The sequence below is a fragment of the Anoplopoma fimbria genome, chromosome 5 (assembly GCF_027596085.1).
Source record: "Anoplopoma fimbria isolate UVic2021 breed Golden Eagle Sablefish chromosome 5, Afim_UVic_2022, whole genome shotgun sequence".
Classification (NCBI taxonomy): Eukaryota; Metazoa; Chordata; class Actinopteri; order Perciformes; family Anoplopomatidae; genus Anoplopoma; species Anoplopoma fimbria.
Window position 1 is genome coordinate 18,656,419 of NC_072453.1, and position 22,500 is coordinate 18,678,918.

General features: G+C 46.7%; 1 protein-coding gene across 2 annotated transcripts in view; it reads right to left on the reverse strand.

Moving 5' to 3' along the window:
* Positions 1–1,588: 1,588 nt before the first annotated feature.
* The window catches only part of nrxn1a (neurexin 1a), a 52,016-nt gene continuing 31,104 nt past the window's right edge, over positions 1,589–22,500 (reverse strand). For both annotated transcript variants that reach the window (XM_054598379.1, XM_054598378.1), the window contains 13 exons: positions 21,707–21,910; positions 20,590–20,616; positions 17,196–17,318; positions 16,497–16,878; positions 15,965–16,155; positions 15,040–15,213; positions 13,711–13,830; positions 12,842–13,023; positions 11,966–12,137; positions 10,936–11,025; positions 9,500–9,810; positions 2,576–2,654; positions 1,589–1,890 (listed from right to left, as the gene is read on the reverse strand). In XM_054598379.1, the coding sequence (XP_054454354.1) occupies positions 1,589–1,890; positions 2,576–2,654; positions 9,500–9,810; positions 10,936–11,025; positions 11,966–12,137; positions 12,842–13,023; positions 13,711–13,830; positions 15,040–15,213; positions 15,965–16,155; positions 16,497–16,878; positions 17,196–17,318; positions 20,590–20,616; positions 21,707–21,910 (2,357 nt within the window). The remainder of the gene's footprint in view (positions 1,891–2,575; positions 2,655–9,499; positions 9,811–10,935; positions 11,026–11,965; positions 12,138–12,841; positions 13,024–13,710; positions 13,831–15,039; positions 15,214–15,964; positions 16,156–16,496; positions 16,879–17,195; positions 17,319–20,589; positions 20,617–21,706; positions 21,911–22,500) is intronic.

A 22,500-nucleotide genomic window follows, 5' to 3' on the forward strand; every position in this document is an offset into this window, starting at 1 on the left:
CCTGTTTTGATTCTTTTCCTCTGCTGTTTTTTGCTAAAAAAAAAAAGCTAAAAGGTGGTTGGTTAGGTCAGGTATAGTGGGCGTGGCCTATAAGACATCAGGCTACAAAACAGGGCGTGGCCTGTGATGCGCGAACACATCCGAGCGTTGCGCTGGAGCTACAACTCACTTCCTCCTCCTGCTGCTGCTCCTCTTCCTCCTCCTCCCACAAACAAACCCTCCACCACCTCACAGCCCAGAGGCTCAGCATGCAGCACACTCGAGATGGCCACACTGTCAACGGGGATTTGAACTGAGAGTCTAATCAGAGACACTGAAAACCGTTTTGAAGTGCGTATTTAGGAATACTTCAAGCCAAGGTGGTAAGATTATGATGGTGGTGGTCACGGTGTAACCTCTGGAGTTTCAACGCGGTATAAATCACACGGAGTAAGATAATTCACGTGCAATAAGACCCCCCCTCCCTTCCCCAAAGAGTCTTTTCTGCCCAAATGTTCTTCATATTCATCATTAGCGTTGCCATAACAATTATCATAATGGTCATTGTCTTTTTCACCATTGTCTTCTTGTATAGTCTTCAGTGTCAGTTATGAAGATATGGTGGGTCTTTAGCGTTGCAGTTACGTGTATGTCTGCAGGTTTAGATTGTTTCTATTTTTTTCTGTGAGTGCATGTGTGCTGTATGAAAGTATGTGTGTGTGCACCGCAGTCATGCACGACTGGTGCCTGTAGGTAGCATCTGAAGTCTCAAGTATCCTGTCCAGGAAAATCTCTCTCAGTCTGCACTGATTCCACCTCCGTGATGAACAGGGTGCCGTAAACATCAGCCCACAGCCCGTCCGTCATACAAACCAGCCTAAGTCCCCGTCTCTATGGCTACACCCTGATTTCCCGTCCCGTCGCTTGGGGAAAAACTTGGACCGTGAATGTGCTTGTTTCTTCAGCGTCCTCGGTGCTTCATCGAGTCCCATCTGCTGACAAGGAGGAAGGCCAAGAAGCTTGGAAGAGACACTTAGTGCTTGTCTTGGTGCTTCTACGTCATCTTTGTTCTGCTGCCCCCTCGCTCAGCACACTCAGTCCGCCATGTGCTTCACTTAAAAGTCTCCCTGACCTCTCTGAGTCCAACGAGAGGTCCCACTGTGGCATGGGGACTGACTGGTCTTTTTATCCGGCTGGCCCCAAAATGGTTCTTAACTGGGATTTGTACTGGTGCTTTTTTTTTCATTTGGAATGGTGTTTATGTTCATAAAACAAGCCTCCTTCAGAGGCTCTGCTCATTGGTAAATACTGTACAATAAGGGTTCATGCCCTTGGGCCAGTCTGTACGTGTGTGTTTGTTTGTGCTTAAATGTATGTGTGCTTGAATGTGTGTGTGTTTGTGCTTAAATGTATGTGTGCTTGAATGTGTGTATGTTTGTGCTTGCCAGCATGTGTGCAGATGTGATTATTGGAGAGTAAACATTAACATCAGCATGTCTTTGTCAGTGTGTATGTGTGTATTTTCTTTTTTTTGAGAATATATCTATTTATGTACATATACCGTTATATATAAAGGTGTATGCGTATATGTCTGTGTGTTGGACGTCCCTCAGACGTAGTACTCCTTGTCTTTGTTCTTCTTGTTCTTGGAGATCTTGGCGATCCCCAGCGGCTTGTCCTTGGCGCTGCCGTTGGGCTGTGTGGCTGAGTTGCTGATGTAGTTGCGGCTTTCGTCCACGTGGTAGGAGCCCTCGTCGCGGTTGCGGTACTTGTACATGGCGTAAAGGAGGATGAGGATGCAGAGGGCCGCGGCCGCCACAATGCCCACCACCATACCTGTAGTGCTGCTGCTCTCCCGAACCACCTCGGACGGACCTGGGAACACCTTCACCTCCGGCAGGGGAGGGCGGGCTGTGAGGGGAGAGGGGGAGGAAGTGATGTTACATCAGAGTTTACAACATGCATTATTCATTTGTTTTACATGCCAGGTTGATGGTTGGAGGGCCGGAGCAAGAAGATACAATGCATCATCATGATGAGTTATTTGACGTGCTTTTTGCATATTGATACGTGCTGGCAAGGGAAGGCTGCAGCTGAGAGCCAGAGCCGTTTGCATATTATCCCATAATGTGTAAGCAGATTACACTACAGCGGGTGGAGAGGAGGGCCAGAGCACAGGTGCACATTATATCACTTTTATTACATACATTTTATGCTTTATGACATACACAGGCAGCGAGGGCTGCAGAGTGGTGATATACAGTATGACACCATGGCATCATTGGTGGTGAAATAATGCATGTGAATTCAACAGACTGGATGGAGTAGAGTGAGGGGAAACAACAGCTTAAATAAGGGATAAGGAGAGGGGAGGGGAGGGGTGAAAGCAGAGAAGGAGATGGAGATGAGGAGGGGGAGAGGATGGAGAGTGTAAGTTGATGCCTGGAGGCAGACGGCTAAGTGGAAGTGAAAAATCCATTGTATGAGCAACCAAGCAGCAGGAGAATCATCAGGGAGTGTGATGAACTAATGAAGGAAGAAAAGCCTTGAAAGAGGCCGTGTGATGTGAGTGTTTGTGCGGGAGGCAAAGTCTCACCTGAACTGGGGTCACAGGGGTCAATGTCTTCATCGTCGCTGGGACACTCAGCCGACGCCACCAGCAGGTCGTCTGCCGACTGCGGAGAGGATCCAGAGAACAGGAGGAACATGAACACACTCACATAGACACAAACTCCTCGTCCTGTGCTCCTCACCCCTTCCGTTTGTTTTCTCCATGTACAGCACCAATCCATCGCCCACTCCTTTACAGTTTGCCACCAACACTTTGGCTGTTATGCCCCCCCCCCCCCCAGCTATGGCAGGCGGCCAGAACTCGAGTCCCAAGAGGAGAAGACGAAAGAAGGAGGAGGGAGGAGAGAATCGTTGACTTCTGTTTAAAGCCACTAGGGGACAGTTATCATCTTCTCTCTTGACCCTCCCCCTCTTTTTCTCTTCTGGCCCTTCCATCTCCCACACCTCCCTCCCTCTGTTCTGTTCTCTCCATCTGACATTGGCTAGTGTTCATATGAGTTGGAGAATGCGCTATGTGAAGCCAAAGAGAGGAAACAAATCCACCTTCTTTTTTTATTAAACATTCCAGTCATGCACTTCATTAAATCCTCCTTTATTTAACAGCTCTCCATAAGCATGATGTCAATAACCCACTTACGTTCACCCTCTAACCTCCTACTACCAAGCACTACCTCAACAATCACTCATTCTCTGAGCCTTTCTCCTTCTCTGTGGGAAAGGCTCCCTTTTTTTTATATCCATCCTTGCTCCTTCTGTTGCCATGGCAACTCTAAGTTCAGGCTGTTAAAAATGATGGGGAATAAAAAAAAGGAGTGTGCACCCTCAGTGGGGACCTGTGCATTGATTTGCCATTCCATCCAGAGTACGAGGAGAGGGGGGGGGAGTGAAAGATAGCTGGATGGAAAAAAGGAATTTCAGGGGAATTGTGGAGAAAGAGAGAGAACGGAAGACGGGACAGGAGGAGGAGGAGGAGGACTTCAAAGTGCTGCGGTCTTTACTTAACACGGTGCTAATGAGCCCTGCATATTCATGATCTACTGTTAAACATCGCCCGCCCTGATGCTTGGGCGTGAGAGACGTGAACGTGTGTGTTTGAACCACACTGGGCGCTCGGTGCCAGCACTAAATTAAAATTGGATTGTGATGCATTGCAGTAGATGTTAGTATCCCTCAGAATAAAGGAGAAGAGAGAGCAGAGCGATGAAAGAGATGAGCCTTCCATGCAGATTACAGAATCTCATCCAAATGGAAGCACTCAGTGGTGATGATGTCTGGGCTGAAACCTTCATTAAGCCTTTTCTTTGTCCTTGCTTTCTTTATTCCCTTGCCTCCTCGTCTTTGTGAGAACATATTACATAAGGTTAGAGAAGCAAACCTCAAGTTTATTCATCTGAAAAAGCCCGCACTGGCTTTGTATGGTGTGGTCTTGACAAGTCTACTGTGGCTTCGTTTGGCCTGAAACATATATTAAGTTATTGATGCTTGACTCTGTCTCTTTCCTCCGCTGCCTTTCCAATCAGTTCTGCCCACTGGGCTGTCAAATGCTGCTCGGGTGAGCTTAGCCTCTGGACTCCAGCCAGTCAATAAACCTCTGTGCCTTTGCCAGGATCCAAATAGCACAAGAGCCAATCAGCCGGTAGGAAACACATCGCGCCTGTCTGTCACCGATCAATGTGGTGCCACCATGCTTGATTATTGATCCAAAAGACACCTATGTGCCCTCCGCGAGAACCGGTTTTGAATCCTGATTTCAGTGAAACCAAAGCTGACAGGTACCTCTAACAAGGCCCCTCCTCTGATCTGTGACATCCTCTTTGTCAGCTGACCACCCCATTCAACCGGCAAGGTGTCAATGGGACTATTGATCAACTATCACATGGTAGACAATGAACACGAGGAAACCTAGAGACGTGCCAGACACAACTTAAATCACATCAATAAAGCACAGAAGTTTATAGAAGATGCACGGAGGAGATATGTCCAAGTGACCCCCGCCCCCCATCTGAAAGTCTATCAATAGAGCATGCTGACATAATGATGGACACAGATGGAAGAGACACAAAAGGGAAGAGAAAGGGAGGAGAGAGAGAGAGCATGAAGAGAAGGATGTCTGCATGCTGAAAGAGCAAAGTCTCTACCTGAGCAGCCGAACAGTGCCAGCGACCGTCCATGCCTCCCTGACTGCCTAGTTCACACATAGTAGCTGCCCTCTGTCCTCACACACACTCTTGCAGAAGATCAACAGCTTGTCAGTTACTTTCACAACTGGAAATCAAACACACATGTAAATACACCAGCTCTATAACAGCCAAACACGCTCCATTGCTCTTTTGCTTCTGAGACGCGTCTACACAGGCACACAAGCAGACATCAAATCTGAAGGAAGAAGTTGGCAGGCTGATGAAGAGATGCTTGGCGAGAGAGGAGAGAAGCTAGCTCCACTACTGCAGATGGTGAGATAGACTCATACACCGCCTGCATTAACAGCCTATCACTGGAGCTCAACCACAGAGAGGGAGGGAGGGAGGGAGGGAGGAGAGGAGAGAAGAGAAGAGAAGGGGGGGAGTGACGGGTAAATATGGAAAGCTATGGAGAGGAGAGAGAGCAAAGGAGAGTGTGAAGAAAGGAAAAGAGGAAAGTGAGCGAGGGAGGAGGGAGAAAGAATCTCCAGAAGATGGATAGAGAGGAGGAAAAAAGGAGGGAGGAGAAGAAAAGATAGAGAGGAGGAAAAAAGGATGGAGGATAGGAGCAAATGAGAGATAAGTGTCCAGAGAGCTTGTAGAAGTGATTGGTCAGCTGACTCCTGATAGCCAATCAGGGTCGCCTCTCTGAGCCTCAGGTTTCTTCTATCAGTCTTCGAGCGCAGGTACACACACACACACACACACACACACACACACACACACACACACACACACACACACACACACACATGAACGCACACATCCACAGACTGACAGCAAACATCAAAAAACCCAAACTGGAGCTCTGTGACTCAGAGCAGCCTCTAGCATCAACACGACACACACACGCACACACGCACACACACAGACACACACTCTCACACACACACAACACACACAGACACACACACACACACGCACACACACACACACACTCACACACACACACACACACACGCACACACACACGCACACACACACACACACACACACACACTCACACTCACACACACACACACACACACACACACACACACACACCACACTCACACACACACACACACACACGCACACACACACACACACACACACACACTCACACACACACACACACACACACACACACACACACACACACACACACACACACACACACACTCACACTCACACACACACACACACACACACACACTCACACTCACACACACACACACACACACACACACACACACACACACACACACACACACACACACACACACACACACACACACACACACACACACACACACACACACACACACACACACACTCTCCTCTCCTGGCTGGTGCTCAGCTGTCATGCATTATTAATCCCTTTTACTTTTCAACATGCAGAAGAAAAAAACACAAAAAACCAGCGGACTTCATGAGGAGGCACATAACACATTCTCACTGCACAAAGTCGGTAAGAGTGAACCCGTGGGGGGGGGGCACTTTAAAAACGTGCTCGGACCCGAAGCACCTTTGGAAGACATCTCTCGCTGCCCCCCCCTCTGATGCAATGTGCTGCAAACCAAGCCTATTGTTCTCAATCCACCTCAATGTGTTTGTGTGTGTGCGTCTGCAGTTTGTTTTCACATTGTGTTGGTGTGTGCCGGTTAAGGCCAGGTTGGTTGCCAGGCAACACTAGGCAGCCTCAGTGGAGAGGCTGTAGATTCTTCTTAAACAAGACCAACACACAGAGTTTGGGGGCCAGCAGGAGTGATTTGACTTCCACAGATGAGCACCCTGCATCACACTGAGCATACACTGGGCCTGACCTAGTTCTCATACAGTGATATCGACTCTGGTGCACAACTCTGCATCCCAAATTTAGCCCTGACATCAGCGTATCACAAGAGCAGGAAGAGTTTGTTAAAAACATAAACAGGGATTGAGAGGTGAAGAGTGGAGACGAGCCCCTGTGACAACGCTGTCACTCGGCAACACTCTCCCTCCAGCTCTCATATCCATTATTGATGCCTGAGGCTTAGCTCACAGCTCTCTGGTTCTATTATTTATGTCTGAAACAGCTGGCGGTTTATACACAGAGGAGCTATTCTCTATGGGAGTCTGGATGAGGGAGAGAAAGCAAGCAGCGGGTAGTGGGGCTCACTATCTCCATGGCAACTTGTATCATTGGGAAAAAAAGATCTTTTTCAGTGCGGCACAGTTTTATAACAGAGAAGAAGAACTGCAGTACACAGAGACGCCCACAAAGAGCCCGACAACATCCCACCAGTGATCTGAACAAAAGGGTCTGTGCTGTACCTGCTCACAACGTTTCCTCTGACATCAGCTTCCACTATAAATACGCCTCAAACAACATCATGTGTTTCTATTGTAGAGTCCCATTTGCATCAGTTTACAAGATGCATATTATGGAAAAGCTATTACAGCCTCCATTAACACAACCATTCCTCCTCCAGTAATTTAGTGGGTGGGGACCACTTACTCGAAAATTGTCCATCTAATCCACTCATGAGAATTTTCTGTAGCAGGAAAATGAAATGTGAATGTGAGCCTTTTATTGATGAGATGGTTCTCTCTCCCTTTTCTTTTGTGTGTGACTCTAGATAAAGATGATGCATTCATCCTTAATCAGAAAGATAAAGAAACATATTGCACCCTGCAACAGATAAATTAAGCATTCTTTTTTAATCAGTAAAGCCTTTTTTAGTTCCAAAAGCTCCAAAGAGCGGTGCAAACTTACAGATGATAAAAGACCAAGGTTGAATAGTTCAACAATGGAGTCTGGCTGTGGACCTTTGTTGCGTTTCATCAAGCCTGTTTGCTACCTCCTCATCTCCTGTCAGCTTTCCACTGTCTACTTTTAATAAAAAACCTTCATGTTCTGCTGTTTCTTTGGCTGAATCGTGTGCATTATGGTTATGCTTGTATCCTGATCTACATGATTTGTTTTTGATTTCTCAAGAAAGTCTTCTTAATCTTAAGACCTTTTGTAAAACTGCCTTGTACGAAATGTGTAATATAAATAAACTTGCCTTGAGTGGAGTTTAAAACAATCCCACTCCTTCTTACGTATCCCGCTATCCTCTAGTCCTTGATCAAAGCAAATTAACACTTTTTAATTACCAATTGTCACACCAAAGAATGATGAAAGTGGTGTAATATGACATCTATGTTCAAGATATCTGACAGACTACACAGGACGACCACCGACAGCAGGATTAAGGGAGGTTTTTTTTGGTTTCCATAAATCGTTGTGGTACCTGGACTGTGGTCATGCCACCTGCTGTGGCCCAGCTGACACCAACTGCTACTATTATTATTATTATTATTCACATTAATATTACTATTACCTGCACCAAGACCTTTTTGCTTTCTCGCCTCGCAGGTTTCCACAAATCGTTGTGGATCCTGGAGCGTGGTCGTGCTTATGTCATAACATTGAATGTGTTGTATCTCTGTTATGCTGTTCATTCTGTACACATGACATCTACTGAAACCAGAGGTTTCTTCCTTTTTTCTCCCTTCTCCTTTTTTTTTTAGGGGACTTTTTCCTGTGCCGATGTGAGGGTCTAAGGACAGAGGATGTGAGGGTGTAAGGACAGAGGATGTAAGGACAGAGGATGTGAGGGTGTAAGGACAGAGGATGTGAGGGTCTAAGGACAGAGGATGTGAGGGTGTAAGGACAGAGGATGTGAGGGTGTAAGGACAGAGGATGTGAGGGTCTAAGGACAGAGGATGTGAGGGTCTAAGGACAGAGGATGAGGGTCTAAGGACAGAGGATGTGAGGGTGAAGGACAGAGGATGTGAGGGTCTAAGGACAGAGGATGTGAGGGTCTAAGGACAGAGGATGTGAGGGTCTAAGGACAGAGGAGGTGAGGGTGGACAGAGGATGTGAGGGTCTAAGGACAGAGGATGTGAGGGTCTAAGGACAGAGGATGTGAGGGTCTAAGGACAGAGGATGTGAGGGTCAGAGGATGTGAAGGACAGAGGATGTGAGGGTCTAAGGACAGAGGATGTGAGGGTCTAAGGACAGAGGATGTGAGGGTCTAAGGACAGAGGATGGTGAGGACAGAGGATGTCTAAGGACAGAGGATGTGAGGGTGTAAGGACAGAGGATGTGAGGGTGTAAGGACAGAGGATGAGGGTGAGGACAGAGGATGTGAGGGTGTAAGGACAGAGGATAAGGACAGAGGATGTGAAGGACAGAGGATGTGAGGGTCTAAGGACAGAGAGGATGTGAGGGTCTAAGGACAGAGGATGTGAGGGTCTAAGGACAGAGGATGTGAGGGTCTAAGGACAGAGGATGTGAGGGTCTAAGGACAGATGATGTGAGGGTGTGAGGACAGAGGATGTGAGGGTCTAAGGACAGAGGGTGTGAGGGTGTAAGGACAGAGGATGTGAGGGTGTAAGGACAGAGGATGTGAGGGTCTAAGGACAGAGGATGTGAGGGTCTAAGGACAGAGGATGTGAGGGTCTAAGGACAGAGGATGTGAGGGTCTAAGGACAGAGGATGATGGACAGAGGATGAGGGTCTAAGGACAGAGGATGTGAGGGTGTAAGGACAGAGGATGTGAGGGTGTAAGGACAGAGGATGTGAGGGTCTAAGGACAGAGGAGGTGAGGGTGTAAGGACAGAGGAGGTGAGGGTGTAAGGACAGAGGATGTAAAGGACAGAGGATCTGATTTTGGGCTCTGTGGAAGAGGAGGTCTCATGTGTACAGGTTGTAAAGCCTCTGATTTTGGGCTCTGTGGCAGATGTGACTTCGCTCTGACCTGCTGTGTGGCGTCTTGTTTCCTGTTGGTGGCCGTGGTGGTTGTGATGTCACTTATGGAGGGGGCGGAGTCGGAGCGGTTGCCTCCGGCTGCAGCACTGGACTGCGGGGTGATGGAGGAGGACGGCATGTCGCCGACCAGTCGTGCGCTGCCGTCCACTCTGATGTGCGGGTGCCCCTCGGCGGCCATGTTGAGGATGCGGAGGCCGTTGTAGTAGAGTCCGGACAGCTGGCCCTGGAACATCCCTGCACTGCGCTCGCCTCCCCCGACACGCACCGTCGTCTGGCTGTTGAAGATGGTCAGCTGGCGACCTACACGGACACACGCGCACACATACGCACACACGCACCAGACATACAGAGGCACACCAGGAAGGAAGGTGGACAGACACACGCCAGTACAGTCACACACACACACAAACCGGCGGTCACATACGTGCATACATACACACACAAGAGTGTTTGAGTGTTACACAATCCACCACCCCCGAGCCATGGTGAGAGTATGGGATAGATTAAGCATGGCAGAGCAAATCGAAGCCGTGGAGAACCGTGGAGAAGAGCTGAGACTGTGAGAGAAAAGAGTGGGAACAGAAAACAGAGAAGAAGAAGAAGAAGAAGAAGAAGGAGACGAGGAGGAAGAGGAGGAAGAGGAGGAAGGGGGGGTGAAGAGACTGAGAAGTCGAGGAGGTGGAGGATGAAGAGGCAAAGAACAGAAGGATGAGGAAGAGGCAGCAGATGAGAGGAGTCAGAGGGTCCTGAGGAGACGGGCTGACAGATGGTTGCTATGGTGATGGCTGTGCTGCACGACATTGTATTTGAAGGAGCAGACAGGCAGACAGAGAGACAGAGATCTAGGGATCTGTTAGAACAGCCCTATGAAGCATGCACAGGTTCTAAGCTCTAGCACTGCTCACTGTTAAAGGGACTAGAGGCTAATTTAAGGAGCTCTGCTGAACTTTAGGAGGAAAACTTTTACATTTCTTTTTTTCAAAAAGCATTGCTCTATTAGTCATTTCAAATTTACATAATTCTTCCATGTAACAATACTTTGCATGTACTTTAATTTGATTACAAAATTGTTTTTCAGCATATAATCTTTAATGAATGCTTTATTGTTTACAATTTGATAATAAACACAATTATTTACCAGTCTTAATAAAGCATCTTTTTATCAGTACTTTTTTCCGATTTATTCACATTTAATCTCTCCATCGTCCCTTTAACCTGATATTATCAGATACACACTAACAAGATACGTTCACAGGCACTACAGTTTACACAGTATTACACACTACAGCTGCCCAACTTTTAAATACTTAGTTATGGATTTATTTTTAGATGTTAGTTGATGGTGCACAATAAAGTATATTCAACTGTCTTCAAATTGTATTTTTTAAGCTCAAAGTTTTAAGGAATTTTAATCAGGGTTTTTACCTTTGTCGAGTAGCCAATCGTCAACTACTCGACCGAGCCGATAGGGGATTCGCTGTCTGGCGATGGCCAGGCGCTCGTTATCAATGTTGCCTTTAATTTAGAGATGAAAACACAGTAGTAATTACGCACATCCAAACGTGGTACAGGAGCTGGATACAAAAAGAACAGCAATGAAAAGAAAGTAATGGTCTGCTCATTGGTAGCATGTCACTGTTTTAACTTGATGTGCTGAATTCACTATGTTTCCAGTGAGCGGACTCTTACTCTCTGTTCATTGGGTTTAATTTAAAGAGACATTTCAGGGGTTAACATCTGCAAGAGCACAGGGAAATAATGTTACAGCTGCCACATACTGTCTGTAGACCTGAGTTTAGAGTTACATACAGGAAGAACCCTCACACACACCTCACAACAGCTAGCATTGAGCATTTAAAGCTACCTGAAGCCTGGACCTCATTGTGTTAAAGAGTGCTACCTAAGATTACCACGTTAAATAGAAAAAACAACAAGTAGAAAAACAAAAACTATGTTCAACAAAATACACTTTTTTCTTTTTCTTATTTTTTTTTTCTCTCTAGTTAAACATTTAACTCAACATATGACATGTTTTTTAAATTATTGTTTGTCCAAAAATGCACCAACTATTATTATTTTCTTTTACGGTGAGAAAAACAAGTGACACCTGAATTAAATATTTTCATAAATTACCTTTAACACTATTTAACAGTCCTAACATGACATAGCTGGCTAAGATACAAGCTATTGTAATAACTTTCTCTTTTTATGGTTTAAAAAGTCATGTTTCATATCAGATCACACATATTTCATTTCAAACACAATAACATAAAACAAAGCTGCAATTATATGTCTCAACCTCAGAGTTTAAATATCAACATTGATAGGAACAGTGATGTGATTCACCAATCAGGATCAGGTTGATTAGGTCTAAGGCGTGGTTATCTCTGTCCCAGGACAGGCAGTGCTGCAGAGGGTCAGAGGGTTGGGCTTATGCGGGGGGGGCGGGGCCTACCTGAGGGATAGCGCTCTATGACCGGCAGGTCGTCCAGTTGGAGGGTTGCATTGCCTCCGCTGCGGGTGAACCGAATTATGTGGTACTTTCCGTCGTTGACAAACTTGGAGCTCTCCTCGATGTTGATGTCATCAGTGCCAACGTTAAACACTACTCTGATGTTGCCTTTATCCTGAGGAGGAGGAGGAGGAGGAGGAGGAGGAGGAGGAGGAGGAGGAGGAGGAGGAGGAGAGAAAGGCCTCGTGAGAAATTGGACAAGGATATCATTTCTTTCTTTCATTTGTGCTCCCATTAGATCGTTCTTATATTCTCGTGTCAAAAGGGAGCTCAACCAAATCCAAGTCTGTTCTCAGGTGTTTGACCAAACAGCATAAAGACTTTAGTGGCTCCAGAGGGAGCTGCATGGGATCTGATAAATTGCATCAAGTGAAGGCAAATGTGTCAGCAACAACAGTCAGGTTAAGACCACAGGTTTGAGAAATAAATGTAAAATCTGGAGCTGTGGCGCTACTAGCATAACATACCTGTATCTCTTGTCTCTGGTTATGTTGCATTGTTGGTAATGTAGGCACCAGGTTTTGAAAAGGAAGTGATGAACAGTATAAAAAGAATGATATCTCTGGTTTTAAATCAAGCTGTCCATTGTGAGTCTGATAGTGTTATAGGAGTGAAATGTCTGTGGAGTACCGTTTCTCATTTAACTTCTTTATGTTTTTGGCCAGGTCGTTCTTTTAGAGAAGATAACAGGTCACTATGTGCATGGAAGATATCAATTCCCCAAGGACGAGCAATATGTAAAATCACTTAAACGATACATAAGTATGATAAATCCCTTTTTCTTTGGTCTACTTTTTGAATGCACAGGCGTTTACTTACTATCTGCAGCTGGAGGTAGTCACCGAGGCCAGACGCGCTGTCCACCCGGAGCAGAATGGCGTGCTTCAGTTGGGTGCTGAACCCGAGGGCCAGCCGGTCGGCCCTGGTGCTGGGACGTTCATTGGGAGGCCACGTGAAAACCACCACGCCTCCATCACGGCCAAAGATATAAGTGGTCCCAGCTGGCCCACAAATATACAGTTCGTTTAATATGAAGCAGTCTATATGCCATAAACAGTGCTATCCGTCATCAGAGGGCCCCTACTGCCCATGCACCTAAAGGCCTATGTTTCTATTAAATGTTAGAGCAATAATAGAAAGCCATAAATGTCACGGTTGACTGGGCTTTCACATTTAGCTTGTTCCTCCTACACACTGAAAAGACAAATATCAGTATTTCCTAAACTACTTCTCTACATTACTGTAAAAACTGACTCATAGAGACAACAGCATACAAGTGTTGGACTCGCTGCGGGATGACTTAATGTCGTCACGTATCTTACTGAGGATAATCTGATTAAGAAGTAAAGAGGACATTTATTGAGGAGAATCAGAATAATCAAACTAGACATTGAGCAGGTGGTGTTTTTGTCCCACTTCAGAATCAACAGTTGACAGTGCCCTCACCTGGCAGCTCTGATACAATGCACACAACAATACTTTGATTCAGTGTTTGAAACCAAATCATCCAAATGCAGCAGCTTTAGCTTTGCAGTTATACACCAGAGAGTGTTTCTACAGGTTACAGACGGCTAGTGTGAGGAGAGTGCAGGACAGGACATTTAGCACATAGCATCTACAAATGCACTGTTAAACCTCCGGGCTCTTTGATCTTATCTGTGATAAAAAACTGAAAAGCAGAGACTCACCGTCGTTGCATAGCGGACCAGCATACGACGTCATGCTGCAGTCACAGGTGAAGCCCTCCCACTGCTGCAAACAAACTCCCTGGTTTGAGCAGGAGTCTTCTTGACATGTAGTGGAGGGACCTGCAGTCAGAGAGGTGGTGGGGTGGGAGGGGGCTAAAGTTAGGAGAAGATAAGCAGACACACTTTTTTGACTTTGTTTGGAGCCCAGTGTTTTCACAGTATGTCAGTACTGTATGGGTATTTCTAGACCGCATTTCCTTGAAACATTTTGCATTTTGAAATGGCCGGGTAGACTGCAATGATGTTAGATTAGTAGTATTAGTAGAAAATCACTGTGAGACTAGGATAATGAGGCTCCCGCTGTGTACACTAGCAGGAGATGCTCGATTACCAATATGAACTGAGCTGAAACTAAACTGGAATCTGTGTGATGAGGTTAAAAGAGCAAACTGTGGAGAGCATGCAGGTGGTGAGGCTAGATGAATGGGCAAGGACAGGAGGAGGAGGTTAAACATAAAAGGCTGAGGTTATGTTTACAGGCCTTCATCTCAATACTCTCTCTTCAGCCGCCGGTCACCGTTCGCTCCCGGCCTCGTGCTAAAACCGCACAGGAGGAGAACGTCCAAGCTCCAAACGCAGAGCTCCTCCGTTGCACTTCTGACACGAGGCGTGGAGGAAAGGCTGTGAAATGATTCACAGGTGGAGTATTGAAGTTTAGGTTGGGAGTCAGTAGGAGGGGTTAGAGAGCATGCTGCTAGGCAACCCGGGTGGTGGAGCTGTGGTCGACTCAAGTCAAGCGGTGGTGATGTCACTACTGTGATGGAGTCACTACGGTGGCTAGGAGAGGACAGGTCACCTCTGACCTTTGACTCTGGATCACTGGGATCCACACAACACTGGACACCACTGGGTAGTTTCAACACACGCATACCTACGTACACACCCACACACACACACACACACACACACACACACACACACACACACACACACACACGCTCTCCCACGCTCATACACGTGTCTCACATGCTCACACAAAGCGATATACCTTGCAAGTCAGCTTTCATCAATGTAACTTTTGTCAGCCAAACAAAAAAGCAAACAAGCAAATTAAGTTAGATGGTTAGTCAATGCACACAGATGTGAGCTGCTGAGAGAGTGGAGCAGAGAGAGAAACACAATGTGCAGAGAGACCGAGGAGGAGATGAGAAGAGAGAGAGTCACATTTACATCTAACAGACCACAAGCTGTGTTAGTGGGTTATCCTGAGTTCAATGAGGACTGAAAGGGAGCAGATCTACGGCTGTGTTTCTACGGGTCGGACCTCACCTTCACAGCCTCGCTCTACTTGTCCCACGGTTGCCAGAGCATCGGCCAAAAGGTCAGGTAGCCGGCCATTTAGATCAACTGTCGCTAGGCAACCCTGGAATCCCTCGCGGGAGTGGACCAGCTTAGGCAGCTCTCGATACATGTCTTTGGAGACGCCCCCGATGTACAGGTCACCTGGTGAGCAGCAACACAATGAATGGCAGCTGCATGCAGCAATCACAATGCCAGACTCTATAAGTGTCAGTGATGCAACTTATGAATTTCATCAGTTGTTAGAGCCATTATTTTTGTAATTCATTTATTCATAAAAGGTTGAAGAATATTGAATAAGGTCTTTCATATGATTGTTTTGTTAGACCAACAGCCCTAAATCCAAATATATTAAATCTACAATGATAAATAACAGGGAAAAGCTGCAAAACGTAAACATCTTTTGAAGCTGGACCTAATGAATATTTGTTTTTTCTCTTTCTGATAAATACAAAATGTTTAATCGATTATGGAAATTGTTGCACATGGAATATTTCAACATTTTGAAAAAAAAATGTTCTGCATTCTGAGTGTTGGATTACAAATTGATACCATTCTCATGTCAGACAGAGACGTCTACCAGCAAGTCTTTAGTTCACTGGCCAAGAAATACAGCAGCTCAGAACTCCATGTTTAACTTTCTGTGTTTACATTTCAAATGTTGTACGGATTAAATAAACAACATATATCCTGTTGAACTGTGAGCTTTAGCTGTTAGCTTCGTTTTCCTTTATCATACAGACATGAGAGTATCAATCCTCTCATCTAACTCTCATTAAGCCCATTTCCCAGAATATTGAATTTTCTTTTAACAGTTTCACCAGTAATCCATATTTGTCTACATACTTATAAGCTACTGTGACTGAGGTATCACTGCTTGTGTTTCTGTGCATACCCTTCAGGTCGAGGTTCTTGGCACCCATGGTGGTCTGCGTGGTGACTTTGGTGTCAATCTTGACGGTGTGGAGATTGTTGGTGTCTCTGGATATGTGCACGTTGTGCCAGTGGTTGTCGTTTAGGGGACTGTTAGAGTTGCCCTTGATCAGGTGTGCTCCATTGCCCAGGTCTGAGATGTAGTGTAGGTAGCTAGGAAAGGAACAAGGAAATGAAAGGTGGTGTTTAAAATAAATGAGCAGAGAAAAGGCAAATAAATCATATTGGTGATGAAGAACAACACAGGGCTCAAATACTTCAGGGCGTTATGATCTGACTTCTAGATACGTAATTACAAGAGGAGAAAAAACTCATGCATCTTTCATATTTGATATTTCAGCCTCAAGACATTTATTTTTTATTCATCAAGGACAATGTAAACATGCACAAGAAACATATAACCATAAACACATATTTAAACTACATATGATTGAATATGAATGGCACTGACTCATGTCATGTAAATAGTGCCCACCATGCATCACCAGGCTCACCCTTTCACCAGCTCTACCACGATGAAGTCGTTGCCGTCGCCCCTGTTGAAGAGGACCAGGCCGTCGGGGGACGTGGTCTTGAACTGCATGAAGAGATGCATGGAGTAGTAGGCCTGCAGCGTGGGCAGCGTGACGAAGCTGGAGCGCGAGCGGAACGTGACGGGGTCGGCCACGATGCTCTTGTAGCCGATCACGGCGTTGAGCTCGCAGTAGTCGATGTCGCCGTTCTTGCAGAGGTCGATGTAGGGCATGCCGTTCAGCGTCAGGCCCTGGAGGTGGCCGATGAAATTCGAGGGCACGGCGGGCATGAAGCGCTTCTCCGTCACGATACCCGTCTCCACATTGTGGAACTCCAACTGGGTGTGGTCGCCCGCCATCTGACCTGGTGGCGCGTGGGTAAACTTCAGAGTGAGGCCTCCAAGTGGAACTGTTCAACACCCATCCTAATGCTTATTCCAACACTTGAACTAACAGTGACTGCTAGAAACAGATGTCACAGACACTAAGACTGATTCATACAAATGACTGTACAGTTATGTCATAACTCAGAATGATTATCTTCACTTACACAGGTACAGATGTTCTCTAAAAAGGAAATAAAACCCGTAATGTTGTTCTTAAAGCATTAAATCAAAAAAGAGAATCAAGCACACAAAGATGTGTACACACAGTTGAAGGGGTGAAGGTAGATCTGATTACCTTCGACAGGCTGCAGGTCGTCCACGGTCAGTTTGAGGCCCTTGCCACGCCGGACTACCCTCACCGTGTGCCACTCATTATCATTGAGGCCCGACCCCGCAAAGATGGTCTCTGGGCCTTTACCTACACATAGCCCAGAGCACCATTAACATAATGCACAGAAAGGGTGGAGAGAGACAGATAGAGAGACAGACAGACAGAGAGAGAGACAGACAGAGGAGATAGAAGTCCAGAGACAGAGACAGAAAAAGAGAAGCTAGGCATGTTGAGTTAAACTTGAAGGACAGAGAGGGAGGGGATGGAGGTAAAAAGCAGAGGGAAGGGGGGCCCAGACAAACACCTCCATGTGAACGCACTCTCTCCACAGACAGACAGACAGACAGGCAGAGACAGACAGACAGACAGACAGACAGACAGACAGACAGACAGACAGACAGACAGACAGACAGACAGACAGACAGACAGAGAGACAGACAGACAGACAGACAGACAGACAGACAGACAGACAGACAGGCAGACAGACAGGCAGGTCACTCTGCAGAAACACCAGCGAGACGGATGACGTGACCAGAAACACACAGAAAGATTAACATAAATGGATGCCATGTGTTCCTAAAATGGAGACTGTGAGTCACAACAGGCCCACGCTGAGACAATCCATCTGTGGACGCATCGCACCACCATGATGACCACCTACTACCCACACATGCACAGGCAGAACATTCGCACCCCCTTTATTCCTCAACCGCCCCGCACACCTAACATACACAGCCCTCGTCTACATGCAGGGTCTTTTCTTTACTTTCCACAAGAGCGCAATCCGGCAACCAGCCTCATGGTGGCACTAGACCCACACTGGAATATTTCATTGAGCTCTCCAAGGTGCTGATGTGCAGCAGAATGAAAGAAGCTGAGCTGTCCTCTTATGATGTCTCTCTCTCCGCCCGTCTACCAGCTCACATCTTCACATCGTTGACTGCACACATTTGACAGGCCGACTGTTCCAAAACCTCAGCGTCCCCTTGCTGCTACTCACTACAAGCACCCCACCAACCTTGAACACAACACCCACCATCCCACCACACACACACACACACACACACACACACACACACACACACACACACACACACACACACACACACACACACACACACACACACACACACACACACACATCTCCTTCCTCCTCCGAGCCCAGTTGGTTTGAGTGAGTCTGCTTACAGTGACCTATAGGAGGTAATGATGGGGGAGGTGAGAAGTAAACTGACCCGAACGGATTCTGCTGCTGAAAATGTCAAGCATGCCTACATCACTCATGGAGGCACGCAGGCAGGCACACACACACACACACACACACACACACACACACACACACACACACACACACACACACACACACACACACACACACACACACACACACACACACACACACACACACACACAACACACAGGTAGAGAGTTAGAGAGAGGGAGGGAGGCATGCTGACCTGCAGATATAATAGGAAAAGTCAATCTACATGGACATGGCAGTGTGAAATGCATGTGGGTGTTTGCAAAGCTAGAAGAGTGTGTGCGTTAGGAGAGGACACAGGGTTCCCCTGAGGAGACTCAGCTGTGCTCTAGGCATGAGCATCTCATCCTGTTACCATGGATCACTGCCTAACACGGAGCCAAGGAGAGAAGATGTGCACGTATGTGTCAGTTGGTGCGTGTGCGTTTTTTCGCATATGTAACCAAATACTCAAAGAACGAGCAGACTGAGGTGAGAGTGAGGCAGTGATCTGTGTCAACACACACACACACACACACACACACACACACACACACACACACACACACACACACACACACACACACACACACACACACACACACACACACACACACACACACACACACACACACCTATTCTGGGTCAGTGCTGAGCGTGCGTTCAGCAGCATGGTGAGCTGGGTTTGAAGTAGAGCTCCTAGTGATCCTGATGGCGGTCAGCAGACAGACTCTCTGCCGTTAGAACAAAAGACACAAATCAAACAGAACGGACTATTTGTTACGATGGAAATATAATTCTAATCAAATGATGACACAAGCTGGTAGATATTATGAGAGCTGGATAATGAAAACAAAATGACAAAAAGCGTTTCATATTTCATTAGCTCCAAATAACAAATGGCTTTTCTGCTGGATAAGCCTCAAATCTCTCCCATGCCGAGGCTCTTATGTGACTGCTGAGTGGACTCTTTCACTGGCGCCTGGCTGTTAAATCAGTTTTTTCTCCCCCCCTCGAATATCAGATGTATAATTTATCGTATGCACACGGTGTGCCAGAAATGTGGCTGCCTCCTTAAATGTTCATTGAGACAACCGGTCTAAAATTGTCCGACAGACATGCGGGATAGCAACAGCGCTGTGTGGCTAATAGGGTTTCTATGGCAACTGCAGTCGTCCATTTCACCACCTCCTCGCCGTCACAGAGCATTCGTCTCTCTCTCTCTCTCTCTCTCTCTCTCTCTCTCTCTGTGGTCGTGACAGAGAGATACTCCACGTGAGGGAATTAAACTTCATCAGGGATTCAGCTCCACTCACAGCAGCATGAACAGAATCACACGCACGCACACGGGATCACACACACACATATAGACAGAATGCAAAGCACACACTAAACACGCCGAATGGAACACTACCCAAAAAATCCCTCATGTACAGTTTAGAGAGGAGCAACAAGGAGACAAAGAGAGCCAGCCGACAGACGTCGGGATGAAGGAGCGACGGAGAGGAACAGAGGGATAACTGGGCTTTTGTCTCTGGCATGAAGGAGAAGTAATTAACCAGCAGCTCTTTCATTCATCCACCAGTTACACCTCCCTATACACCTCATTCTACCTCAACACCTCACCCTCCTATTTCTGTCCCTCTTCTCCTCTCTCCTTTCCCCCTCCTCCCTTCAACCCCCACCGTCTTCTCTTCCGTCTATCTTTCTTTGCTAAAATGGCCGACCTGGAAAACCCTGGTCCTCAGCAAAAAATCTCACCGCTCCTGTGGTGTAGCTGAACATGCAGACACAAACACGCATATGTGCACCTCCCCTGTCCAACACACACACACACACACACACACACACACACACACACACACACACACACACACACACACACACACACACACACACACACACACACACACACACATATAAGCACATAAACATGATATAAAGATATGTTGAATAAGGGACTGTGATAAGATGGAATGACAAGACAGAGTGCGTGATAAATAGTCACACACACACACACACACACGCACACACACACACACACACACACACACACACACACACACACACACACACACAGGAGGAAGGGGGGGTTAGGTGAGATGGAGGATCACTTACTGGCTGTACAGTTTATCCTGATACAGTCTGGAGGGAGAGCAGAGCAGAGGGTTAATGCTGCACACATGTACATATTCTCCACGCCCCTGGGGACGCACACATCGACACACCCTGCACGCATTGTATCTACAAACACGCACACACTGCTGAGAAAACACACACTCTCCTTTGTCACAGGACCTCAAGCCGGATCGTGTATTTTCTTACAACAGTGTGTTGCAAAAATTAATTTCTGGGACTTTGATGTTTGGCCAATAAAGAGTGAGATCTGGATCAGGATGGTGGACTCTTTACGTTTAACAGTAACATGTTAAGGAGAGCGGTGTGTCCCAGCGTGAGCAGTGTGCTCATTGGCTGCTCTGGCCTGAGCGACAGCTTCAGTCACAATCAAAAGCACCAGGAGACTGAGATGGGTCATGTGTGTCAGTTTGTCTGATGACATCGAACACATCCCATAAATTTTGTCGCCCATCCAGAGCACAAATCTCCGAAAATGTTCGGAAGATTTAGCCCTGTTATTATACATAGCTTAGTCCTTTTTTTTACCCATGATGCCTTGGTGTGTCGTGTGGCGTCAACCACAGAAGAGACGCGGCTGCAGACAACCAGAGACCAACACATGCACCCCTCTGTTAGTGTGTGTCTGTGTGTTAGCATGTATTGAATTCATGTGAAAGTGTGTTCATCAGTTGTCACTATGTGTGGAGTTGTGACTGTGTGAGTGTGTTTGTACAGTGTGCTGTTATTTGCATTGACTGTTGAAGGTGTTGGGGATGCACAGGTCCACTGGGAGTGAGCAGAGAATGCAGCTTGAGGCTTGACCCTCTGTTCAACGCAAGAAACAAGGCCAACCTTACACTGTCTATGTTTGTGTGTGTATTCAATGATAAGCTGTATGTGCAAAATCCTGTCAAACTGTGATATTTCTAGCATAAGCAGTGCAGCATAATTATCTGGAAGGATTATAAGGAAGTGTAGCTACTTTCCAGAGATACTATATTATTAATCAACATTTAATGACATTCCTGTGCCAGAAATAGCCAAGAGGCCAGTGTCAGCTGCATTCCCCTGGCAGGTAATCAGAACTGCGTTAACATAATGGTGTGCATGTGTGTACCTAGGTTGACAGTGAGTCGGACTCGGCCCCCGTCCAGCTCCAGACGGAGGGTGTCTGCAGAGTTACGGGATGTGGTTGCCATAAGAACGCCGTAGGCCCGCTGGGAGCGAAAGCGTAGCGAGACGTCCTCCGCCTCGGTGTGCATCGCCACGGGCAACTGCACCTTCATAAACTTGCTGCCGTCGTACGACAAGATGGTCGCATCTGTACAAGACGCACGGAGAGGATGGATGGGAAAAAAAGTGAAAGAAAAGCGGGGGAAGACAGAGTGAGGTGGGTGGACACATAAAGAAAAGAGAAACGGGAGAGATTGACAAGGAGAAAACACAGGAGGTGGGAGGAGACAAAAGGAGATCTGACGTTGAGTGAATCAGATTTAAATATGACGAAGTGTTGCAGCGTGGCCCTTGTTCCCACGCCACGGCACGTTGAAACCACTTCCTACAAAAACCACTTTCCGCCCTTAGTTCATCATCACGCCCTCACAGAAGAAGATGTAAAAATAGTCGCAGCTGGTTGGCCGGCTACGTTCTCCTCTTGAATCAGAATGCAGGGCGGTGAGTGTGTTAGCCACCGCCGCTGACATCCCGGACCCTGGAGTCATAATGTAACAAGCTCAGGTGATCCCGCTTTAATGTCTTTTGCATACTCATTTACATATTCATAATCTCCTCTCCCTGCTACCTGCTGGGGCCAATCCCCAACCACTAAACTGTTTACCTCCGAGAACCCTCTTTTTTATTGGCCAATTACATACACAGCCAAACACACTGTCTGCGTGTCTCTGTGTCTTT